The sequence below is a fragment of the Myxocyprinus asiaticus genome, chromosome 50, assembly GCF_019703515.2.
Source record: "Myxocyprinus asiaticus isolate MX2 ecotype Aquarium Trade chromosome 50, UBuf_Myxa_2, whole genome shotgun sequence".
Classification (NCBI taxonomy): Eukaryota; Metazoa; Chordata; class Actinopteri; order Cypriniformes; family Catostomidae; genus Myxocyprinus; species Myxocyprinus asiaticus.
The window spans coordinates 25129544-25141702 of NC_059393.1; the positions used below are offsets into that span (position 1 = coordinate 25129544).

Consider the following 12159-nt stretch of genomic DNA (forward strand, 5'->3'; position numbering starts at 1 on the left):
CATTTTCTCATGGTTTGGTTTTAATTTTTCTCCCACATTCATTGCAATAAAGAAGACATATACGTATGATCAGTTCTGTTGTCACTGTTAAAGACACTGTCAACTTTTAACTCCATGAGTTTTCAACATCACACTCATCTGAGATACTACGTTCCAAAACAAGAGAGATATATCCAATATTAATTCCAAAACTGCTCCAGTGAGAAGTCATACAGATTTGTTCACCCTCTTTAGTGTTTTGCGGTGAAGTAACGCATATCACTAATTAGCATTTGCGTGAAGGCATCTCAACGCTATTTTTGCAGAATAAACTATTATTTTTTCCTGTTATGACTGTTTTCATGACAAGCAAATATCTCTGTTAAGCTATTCACATGAGTTTGACAGATTCACACTGATGAGTGACTCAGGTGAGATTGAGAGCGCGCATTCTTGATTGACAGACCACGCATGTGCACACATATTGTTTCTATGAATGTGCCCTCTGATGGACCGCCGCTCTCATTAAACATCAGCTATGCTCAGATATTCTTTGTTGTTTAATTCATTCATTACATTCTTTTGCAGTTTCACTCTCTAACTGTGCTGTGCTTCTGCCATTCAAAGAGCTACCATAAACAGAATTACAAATCATAAATTGCTTCTGTTTTAAGAGGAGTCCCACAAGGATCAGTGCTGGGCCCCCTTCATTTTGAAATTTACATCCTTCCACTTGCTGAAGTTATAAGGAAACATGGCCTTAGTTTCCACTGTTATGCGGATGAAACCCAGATTTATGCTAGTTATAGCTCATCAACACCATTCCCACCACCCTCATTATCTGTGTGCCTCTATGATTTAAGACATTGGTTGGATGCTAACTTCTTGAGGCTCAATGCAGAGAAAACTGAGATTTTGATAATGAGTATCACTGGTATCAGGCTGTTCAGACCTTACCTTGGATGTTGATGGTACTGCCATTAAGCCCTCTCTCACTGTTCTTAACCTTGGGGTGATTTTTGATACATCACTCACATTCAAGGCTCATGTTAATAACATTATAAAGATGTAATTTTTTCATTAACACAATATTGCCTGTCTCCGACCAGTAATCAATATGAACGATGCAGAAACGCTAGTCCATGCGTTCATCTCCTCTAGATTGGATTAACTCATTCTTCTATGGTTTGCCCACTAAGACCCTAAATCGCCTACAATACATCCAAAATTCTGCAGCCAGAGTTCTTACTTCTAGTAAAAAGTCTGCACACATCAATCCCATTCTGCGACAGCTCCATTGGCTACCAATTACATATAGCATTCAATATAAGATATTGTTGATAACTTGCAAGGCTCTTCACACACTTGCTTCTCAGTACATCAGTAAGTGGCTTCGCCCTTATATTCCCACTCACACTTTATGGTCTGCTGGTGCATATTTCCTGTTTGTCCCAAAGTTCAGGTCCAAGTTGCTCCTCGGCTTTGGATTGCTCTCCCACAACCCCTCCGGGACCTCAAAACATTACATCTAAAAACTCATCTCTTCACTTAGTGTTATCTCTCGACTGCTTGTTAGGGATTTTTTTTATTTATTAATTTTTGTTTATATTTTTTGGAATGTATGTTATCTGTCCATTTGCTGTATTTCATGTATTTGCTCTCATGTAAAGCGACCTTGGGTTCAAGAAAGGCACTATATAAAATAAACATATTATTATTATTAAATCTATATAAAAAAACATTTATTTATTACATTTATTGTTTATTTCAATAAACGCATATTATTTATGGGGGCCTAAAATAGTTCTGTGCTCGGGGCCCAACATTTGGTTCTACACCCCTGATTGAGAGAGAAAGAGACAAAACTGATAGAGAGAGTGTGGGAGGATTACCTCTGTTTGCTGTGTCTCTCATCAGCAGGAATAGTGCTTGAAATTGCCTCAAAATTTAAGTAAACTTCTCAACAGCATCATAGTAGTGTCACTATTCTTGTATATAGCTTTTCCACGAAGTCTTTGTTTGTTGCAAGCGTTTGTCTATGGCTGCATCTGAAAACTGGAAAATGCTGCCTTCAAAGGCTGTACATGGAGGTAGGATGGAAATAAGGTGCTTTTCAAACTGTTCTGAGACCAGTTTCCTTAAAAGTTCCATTCAGTCAAAAACACCTTTAATGCAGCCTATGTGTGCGGGTATGTATGTGTGAGAGTGTGTGAGTGTGGTTGAGAGCGAGAGAGCGCATGAGGGTGCTTTCCACAGATATTAAAAGTTATTTCAGATAATATAGAAACTTTTGTATTGATCAAGTCACTGGGGTGCGTTGACATCAAGGCTTCATGTGTTGCTCGAGTCTCTGTGTGTGTGAGTGTGGGTAAGAGCGAAAGAGAGAGAGAGAGGGAGCGCAAGGGTGCCTTTTGATGGAAATTACATTTAAGATATTATAGACACTGTTTGTAGTTCTTAAATGATTTGCTTAACCAATGTCTTTGTTTTAAATGGTTATTTTGCTGTGCCTGTACTGCTGTTTGAAGTAAAAACTCAAATAATATGGCAGAGTGATATGAAACCGTTATGTGGTCAAGACCTGGAACTACATCGGTGTGCGTTTACTGAAAAATAACTGCACACCTTAGAACGTCTGTCAACCAATCAGAATCAAGTATTCAACAGATCCATAATGTATATGTGTGTGTGTGTGTGTGTGTGTGTGTATATAGATATCTGTTGTTCTGTATATATTCCTTATGTTTAGTATTCAGTGCAGTGAGAAAATTCACCTGTTCTAATGTCAACATTTTTCTCCTGTATTTCTCTCTTCTATGTGGTGTTGATACAGATAAAATGAGGACAGTGCTCGTAATGAAGGGAGATTCTGTCCCTCTAGTCACTGATGATGCTCATATAAAGACAGATAATGTGAAGGTGTATTTTGAAAAAACTCTCATAGCTGAAATCAGAGAAGGGAAGTTCACATCAGTTAAAGATGAAATCAGAGAAGGGAAGTTCACACCTGTTAAAGATGAAATCAGAAAGAGACTGAAGCTGGAGCTGAATGATCAGACTGGATCTCTCACCATCACAAACACTGAAATCACATTATCTGGACTATATGAACTGAAGATCATCGGCGGCAATGCAGAGATCACATACAAGAAATGTTTTGTTACTGTCAATGGTAAGTGGATCAACATATTTAATATAATAATTTAATATAATAATTATCATATTTAGATCAGAGCTCAGGGTGAACATTTGTCTATGCTCTGAGATGAAGTGTTTCCTCAATCAGCCACATTCTCCTCTGACACTTGAGATTGGGCCACAGCAGTTTGGAACACTGATGCTCCCTAGTCTCTGATCGCTCTCTGCATGGCAGAGAGGCAGATCGACACTTCCTGGCATTGTCTCAGGGGAATCGCTTGATGACTGATATTGCCATCGAATTCCACACCTTGGGTGTTTCCTGTTGGTTGAATTTTCTCGCCCTCTCTGATAACTTTATGCATGGGCTCTTTGAGGATGTTAAGGATGAAATAATGACCCGTAAACTTCCTGCCGTATTCAACGAGCTAGTGGATTTGGCATCAGAGTTGACAATCACCTTGCTTAACGTTCCCGTATGAGATCTGCACAGTGGCAACAACCAAACTCTCCTCCATCCATTTCTAATCAGCATCTGGCAGATCTTTCTGAAACTGAGCCTATGCAGATTGGTCACACCCACCAGTCCTTAGCAGAAAGACGTTGACACATTATGCAGGGGTTATGCCCTTACTGGGGTCAGCCTGGAGATTTTTTTATTATCTTGCCCGGTAAAAGCCAACGCTTGCCCGTAGCACTGGGGGTACTGGTGAAAGCACCCCTGTGTTGTCAATGTTCCATGCTGGTGGATTCTGGAGCTCACCATTTAAAGAGTGGGGTATTCTTACTTACCCTCTAAAACATCCTGTTGCCGCCAGCGCCCTTAACGGACGGTCATTGGCAAGCATCTCTCGTGTCCCCACCTTGGTGTGTATGCTTATTTCTGGCAATCATAGAGAGAAGATACATTTTTATCTGTTCATCTCACCCTTTGTTCCTATTGTTCAGTGCCACCTCTGGCTTGTCAAAAACAATCCTCATCTTGACTAGTCCAAAGGTGTCAGGAGAACTCTAGCATCTGTTCGCTTCTGCTGGCCGCCTATGGCCAAGGATGTCAGCCAGTTCATTCCTGCCTGCTCTGTCTGTTCCAGAATAAGTCCCCCAACCATCCTGCTTGGCCCCTCCGTTAGCCTACCCTCAAACTAATGGCCAGACAGAGTGGGCCAATCAAGATCTGGAGCACATGCTGCAATGTCTGGCTTCCAGCTATCCCTATACTTGGAGTTGACACCTTTCTTGGGCGAAGTACGGCCATAACTCCCTGCCAGTCTCCTCCATCGGCCTGTCTCCATTTCAGTGCTGTCTGGGATACCAACCCCCTCTCTTCCATTTGCAGGAGCTGGATACCGTGTCAAGTCTTAGAACCAAGTCAAGTCTAGGGCGGATGGGCATCTCTTCTCAGGCCATATCTACACCTGTGAACAAGGAGTGTGGTTTCTTCTAAAGACCCACCCCTTAAGATCTTGTCTCAGAAACTGGCCCCTCACTTCATCTGTCTGTTTCCCATTGACACAGGGTGCTTCTCATTTCCTAAATTGTGCATCCTCATTTCCTTGCTCCTTCATCCTCAAGCCCATGACTCAGAAACCAATCGAAGTCTGACATAATTAAGGATGTATTAATTCTCTAAATGCACTGCAAGGAGGCGAGGATCGAAGACGGAGGAAGCTTATTGAGGATGCATGAGCAAGGAAACACCAGAGCATCCTATACAGAAGACTTTTTGGTCGAAGCACCTCAAGCACGTATGAATTCTCCTTCCCCTTCACATCTCACACAACAGTTTTAATTCATGTTTCACCTTTGCGGATTAAATAAACCATAATTGTGACATACTTCAACAGTGCATATTTAATTATTTGGATTTATTATGAATATATTAATAAATAAATGATCAATAACATAAAGCCGAGGCACTGCAGCTGTGCAAAAACACGCTCTGAAGTGACGCGCAAGTGAGCAAAAGCATTTCATTTTACAAACACATCTTGCTTCAATTCCTCTGTCCTTGTTTCCTTTCTTCAATCCTTTTCTCTTTTCCTAAGAGGGTGGAGTAAGGAAGCAATAAAAGGAATTGAGGACACACAGTTAAAAAAATTAGAAGCACCCATGGTCATCAGTCATATAACCATCTGCCTTAGACTTCCTCCGCCTTGCCATCGTATCCACCCAAAGGTCCATGTCTCTATAGATCAAACCTATCAGTCTTAATCACTTAGCCTTATTGATGGGGGGATTGGGTTTTCTGTACTAGGGTTTTCGGATTCATGTGACCAGCCTGATTTGTGGGAATCGCTGTCAGAGACAGTCTTCGCTGATTGTTTTCACCTGTGTCTTGATGTGTATTGGTTTAACCTCTTTTTTTTATACCATCAAGGGATGGTGTAGCCTGGGGGATACAAAAGGTAAAATAGAAAATAATAGCTATAATAAAATACATTAAAATTATTACATAGAAAATGTTGTTATTTTGGGCCCTAGTGCCTCGGAAAATAGTGATACATTAATTTTCTGAGGTTTCTTTGTGGTCTTGCCCTTTTTAGGGTTAATGTTTACTGATGTTATTGAAAATGTTTTATTTCTTTTTGTTCGAGTAACTGTTACTATTTGTTCTCCAGGTAAAGAAATGATCAGAAAGACAGTGAAGGAGGGAAATTCTGTCTCACTATTCACATTTACTGAAATACAGAAAGATGCCACCATAAAGTGGAGATTTGAAAACACTGTCATAGCTGACAAAAACAAAACTGACAATACAGTCTCATTAAAGGATGTTCTTGATGGGAAGTTCAGAGAAAGACTGAAGGTAAACGAACACACTGGATCTCTCACCATCACAGAGTTCAACATCACAGACACTGGAGAATATGAATTAAACATCACCAGCAGAAGAGCAACTGTACACCTGAAATTTTATGTTACTGTCTATGGTGAGTAACTCTATAGAGGAAAAGTGAGTTTTTCAGTGTAGTAATTATAATTTAAATGAGCTCCCTGTAACCAGTTTAATGCCCTGAATTTATTTCAAGTTTGCACAAAAGTAAACTGAATTTTAAGATGCATTCTGGTAATCAGGGGCGAAGGAACAATCTGAAAACTGAGACGCATAATAAACCTCATCTGCTTGACTCACGAATATTATTTAGGTGACATAATGTTTGCCCAATAGTCATAGTAGATTAGTGCTTACTGCTTGTGTTAGTGATGGAGGGAGATTCTGTCACTCTAAACGCTGATTATACTGAAATACAGACAGTTGATACAGTTGTCTGTAATGATTGAGACACCTGATGTTCTGTTTGCACATAAATATACAGTACCTTATGTTCAGTATTCAGTGCATTGAGCTCATTCACCTGTTCATATGTCAAGATTTCTCTTTAATATTTCTCTCTTCTATCAGGTCTTGATACAGATGACAAGACAGTGTCAGTGATGAAGGGAGATTCTGTCCCTCTAATCACTGATGATGCTCATATAAAGACAGATGATGTGAACGTGTATCATGGAGACACTCTCATAGCTGAAATCAGAAGAGGGAAGATCAGTTCACCTATTAATGATGTATTCAGAGAGAGACTGCAGGTGAATCATCAGACTGGATCTCTCTTCATCACAGACACCAGACGCTCAGACAATGGAGTTTATAAACTGAAGACCATCATCAGCACTGGAGAGATCACATATAAGAGAATAATTGTTACTGTCAGAGGTGAGTAGATCAACTCTTTTAATGTAATAATTATCAGATTTAGATCATAGCTCTGTGAACTATTGACTATGCTCTGAAATTAAACTTTTTTTTTCACACTTTGTTTCATAATTTTTACCTTTATGTGAACACTCAAAACAAACCTTTAAACTGAAGCGAGAACATCTTAGGAGGTTGTCAGAGTGCAGTTCATTCACTTAGTTTTTACAGCCACTTCAATTTTACATCTGCGTAATGCTCAATATTTTTTATGTTACTGTTCAGCAGTAATGACAAGTTTAATCTTCTCTTATTATCTGTGTTTGAAATCACTCCCTAAAGAGACTCAGAATTTTGGATAGATTGCTTAAGTTTCCAAATAAGTTTCCTTTGATAATTGAATGATTATGTAAAAAAAGAATGTTTGTCTGAAATGCTGTTGCAGAAACCTTTTTTACATGTCTAAATTTGGCTTGTTCATTGAAGTGACACGTTATTTTACAAGGTTGTGTCCGACAGAGGTCTGTACATGAAACATGAACCCGACTGTGTGGCCCTACCCGGCCCGAACAATACAGTTAGATTATAAACCCAAACCCGACATCGCTCACTATCTTTATAATTTCTTCTCCTAGCAAGTACTGTTGCAGTAGGCTGTATTTTATATAGGCAATATTTGTAACAGTATTGAAACAGTAAACATATCATTTTAACAAGGCATGGCAGCCCCTCAGTAATTAGAGCAGAACGGGGAAAAAGCATTGACTAACTGTTTATGCGCTGAAACTTCACTTACAATTACATTTATGCATTTGGCAGACGCTTTTATCCAAAGTGACTTACAGTGCCCTTATTGCAGGGACAATCCCCCTGGAGCAACCTGGAGTTAAGTGCCTTGCTCAAGGACACAATGGTGGTGGCTGTGGGGATTGAACCAGCAACCTTCTGCTTACCAGTTCAGTGCTTTAGTCCACTGCACCACCACCACTTGGTGCAGAACAATCTGGAATAAAATGAAACAATGCAACAGTCCCTTCTATGCAGCCTGAACTTGTTCAGACTTGTTGAATCTTTGTGACAACTACGCTAAAAAACAATCTAGAGTGCAAAGAATGAAACAGAGCACAGGTGTCTCGACATGCGTTTTTGAAAATTTGAAGTTCTTTTTAACTTGACACGGTATTTAAATAGTGCTGGTCCTGCACGAGACGCTGAAGAAACAGCGAGACACGGCGCAACAGTCAAAGACATCTGTCCAGCATGTGTTTACATAGGAAAACTTAGGGAAAACAGAACAGACGCACACAAAAACACGTTCGGTGTGAACAGCCCCTAACCCGTCCGTTCGTGCGTGAGTGAGAGCGTGTGCTCGAAACATGTTCGGTAGGCCTGTTTATTTTCTCATTGATTGCAAGCCCGAACCTGACCCGAATCCGAAGTCCTACTTGAAAAACTGACCCGAACCCGGCCCGAAACCTGTCAGGTTCTCTGGTTCCGTTGGGCCCGGGTTGGGTTGCAGACCTCTAGTGTCCGGTCACGATGGGTGTTCAGGAGTTTAGCTCATATTGAATGTCGAGCACCCAAGAGAAAGAAAGCCTTGTGTTATGTTAAAGGACTCTCATCATTTACTCACCCTCATGCCATCCCAGATGTATAAGACTTTCTTTCATCTACAGAACACAAATGAAGATTTTTAGAAGAATGTTTCAGCTCTGTAGGTCCATACAATGCAAGTGAATGGTGACCAGAACTTTGTAGCTCCAAAAAATCAAATAAAGGAAATATACAGTAAAAATAATCCATAAGACTCCAGTGGTTAAATTTCTGTCTTCAGAAGGGATATTATAGGTGAGGATGAAAAACAGATCAATATTTAATGTGGTACCTATTTAGTTTCACTTTAAAATCTGAAAGTGAAAGTGGAGATTTCTAGTAAAAAAGGACTTAAACATTGATCTGTTTCTCACCCACACCTATCATATCACTTCAGAAGACATGGATTAAACTACTGGAGTCTTATGGATTACTTTTATTCTGCCTTTATGTGATTTTTGGAGCTTTAAAGTTCTGGTCAACATTCATATATGTCACTTGCATTTTATGGACCTACAGAGCTGAAATATTCTTCTAAAAATCTTCATTTGTGTTCAGCAGAAGAAAGAAAGTCATACACATCTGAGATGGCATGAGGATGAGTAAAATAACTATCCCTTTAATAAAAGCTTACAACATATTTACATTCTCTTCTTTTCATGTTTTTTAAGGAAAAAAGCAGCTTATCTTGTTGTCTTACTGTGAATTCTTTCCACACCAGACATTATAAAAGTTTTTGAGTAACTGTTGCTATTTGTTCTCCAGGTGATGAAGTGTTTACAGTGCCAGTGATGGTGGGCGCTTCTGTCACTCTAATAACTTTAGTTACTGGGATACAAGATGTTATGGTAGTGTGGAAATTTGAAAACACTATCATAGCTAACAAAAAGAAAGAGGATGAAACAATCTCATTATATGATGATGCTCTTAATGGGAAATTCAGAGGAAGACTGAAGGTGGACAAACAGACTAGATCTCTCACCATCACAAACACCAGAATCACAGACGCTGGAGAATATGACCTAAAGATCAACAGCAGCAGAGTAAATTTGCACATGAGATTCGATGTTACTGTCTATGGTGAGTAGATCAAGTTTTTCTAGAGTACTGATTATAATATTTAAATAAGCACTCTGTCAACCGTTTAATGCTCTGAAGTTACCTCAAGTTTGCACTAAATTAAACTGAATTTTAAGTAAGATACATTCTTGTAATGAGCAGCGAAGGAACGATCTGAAAACTGGAAGACATGCATTATAAACCTCATCTGGGTTGTGTTTTACAAAAGCATTGTTAAGGCAGTACTTATTGATGCAACAGGCAAAGATCTTTTCCGGCAGTGCACTGGAAGTTGTGGTGGCCACCTTGGCTAAATGCTGAAAGTGACCATGCATAGAGTCCTTTAAAGAGTTTAGAGAAAGTTAATTAACACAGGTGTATGTTGGAGAATGTGGCTTATGTCAGAGATTATTGGTTTATTTGGCCACGTAAATGCAGAAGTGGCATTCAAACAGTATAGGTTTTTGAAGAGTGTGCATGCTGTACTGTATGTACTCAAATGCACCAGGGAAACCTCGAGTATGATGCAAGAGGGGAAACTTACAGAGCTGCAAGTAAATGGGGATAAAGAGAACGATGAAACACAGTAGATATACGCGAATGCCGCTTTGTGACTTAAGCAGCTTTCTCACAATAAATGGCTTTCTGTTGTGCATGGAAATGGGATATAATTTAACATCCATTCGATATCCTCAGAAAGTATTATTCCTCCTCCTGTGTAACATCATTAATGACCAATTGTATATTGTTTTTTTTGTTGTTGTTGTTTTTTTTTCCACCCAATTTGGAATGCCCAATTCCCAATGCGCTTTTAAGTCCTCGTGGTGGCGTAGTGATTGGCCTCAATCCAGGTGGCGGAGGACAAATCCCAGCTGCCTCTGCGTCTGAGACCATCAACCCACGCATCTTATCATGTGGCTTGTTGAGCGCGTTACCACGGAGACATAGCGTGTGTGGAGGCTTCACGCCTATCTCCGTGGCATCCGCGCTCAACTCACCACGTGCCCCACCGAGAACGAACCACATTATAGCGACCACGAGGAGGTTACCTCATGTGACTCTAACCTCCCTAGCAACCGGACCAATTTGGTTGCTTAGGAGACCTGGCTGGAGTCACTCAGCACACCCTGAATTCAAACTTGCGAACTCCGGGGGGGGTAGCCAGCGTCTTTTACCACTGAGCTACCCAGACCCCTACCAATTTTATATTGTTGAACCAACGTACAAACAACGAATGTGCGACATAATTACTATGGTTTCAGGAAATGACTAACTTGTTAGTTGTCTCCAACGATGCATCGTACAATGGTAGATAGGCAGTGAGTTAAGTCGTTGTATAGGAAACTCACCGTTGCTTGGCTCATAAAATGTAATAAATTTAGGTGATGTAAATAATAGTAGTCATAGTAGATTACTGCTCACTGCTTGTCAGTGTCAGCCATTAATAGATTCTGTCACTGATGGTATTGAAATACAGACAGATGATACAGTGGATTTATAATGTTAGAGAAACTGTCATGGCTCACAACACTGCTCTCGTCTTTCAGTGTAATCTGTGAACTATTAAGATGAAATTAATGTCGCTTTGCATTGCAATAAAACTAAATAGTTAAGATACAATGAGCAACTGGCAAACTGTTAGTAATATTACATTTAATAGTTAAATCACCAGTTTTCTTAATGATTTAAACCAGTGTTTCTCAAACTTATCAGGCCAAGTTCAATCAAATCAGAGCATCCACACTGTGATTTCTTTCAAAATTGTTGTAATTAAGTTCACCCAAAAATATCAGTGTTTTATATCAATATGTTTTAAACCCATGTGACTTACTGTCTTCTGTAGAACACAAATGGGAAATTTTTATGAAAATCACAGTCTGTCTTTTCAATATCATAACAGTGGGTCAAGAAAGTGTCATGAAAGTAGTCCATGTGACTTGAGCGTCATGTTCCAAGCCAAATAGGTTTGCTGAGAAACAACCTAAAATAAAAATCATTTTCACAAGTCTTGATATCTGTTGCACATTTATTAGCTGATGAAAGATGCTCTAAAAACAACAGGTCCTCATGTGAGAACATTTTAGGGTGAACCTCTTTTTGAGGCAAAAAACAAATTCTTATAAAAACTAAAGATATTTAGAAAAAGTATTTTGATTTTGATCAAGCAATCCATATTATGTTGAATATATATATATATATATATCCAATGATCCAGTAGTGTCATTATGAATATCACAGAGGACTAAACACGTACAAGACTTCACAAAACTGATGTTAATGTAAAGGTGAACATCCTAAAGTTATTAGGATTATTGAGAGATCCAAAGCTCTCAGAGCAGAAATCTGATTGGTCTTTTAGTGATGGATCACTTAGCTTAACATTTGAACAGCTTTATTTACTACTGACTCTGTTGATTTTTGCGTTTTCTATCATGTTTACTGAACCGTTATATCTGTGAGTTTGTGTAGCTGTACTATCACACCCTATATTGCCTTTTTTTCTGTATGTAATTTTTTCAGGACGTTCCAGATCAGGCAGTGTGGATGAATCAGAAATGATAGACATGCAAGGGAATGTGTCCACTCCTTTGTTGAATATTGAGGCTGCTGGTGGAGTTCAAGTTGGGGACTTCTGTTTGAAGTAGCGCTCAACAGTGCTGGTTTAAATCACTGTTACATCATCAAAATTTGTATTCAAT

At 39.3% G+C, this 12159-nt stretch overlaps 1 protein-coding gene across 1 annotated transcript in view; it reads left to right on the plus strand.

Moving 5' to 3' along the window:
• Positions 1-2835: 2835 nt before the first annotated feature.
• LOC127439086 (uncharacterized) overlaps positions 2836-12159 on the plus strand; it is a 69737-nt gene continuing 60413 nt past the window's right edge. The window contains exons 1-5 of the mRNA XM_051695132.1: positions 2836-3151; positions 5736-6047; positions 6521-6829; positions 9167-9481; positions 11981-12101. Of these exons, the coding sequence (XP_051551092.1) occupies positions 2836-3151; positions 5736-6047; positions 6521-6829; positions 9167-9481; positions 11981-12101 (1373 nt within the window). The remainder of the gene's footprint in view (positions 3152-5735; positions 6048-6520; positions 6830-9166; positions 9482-11980; positions 12102-12159) is intronic.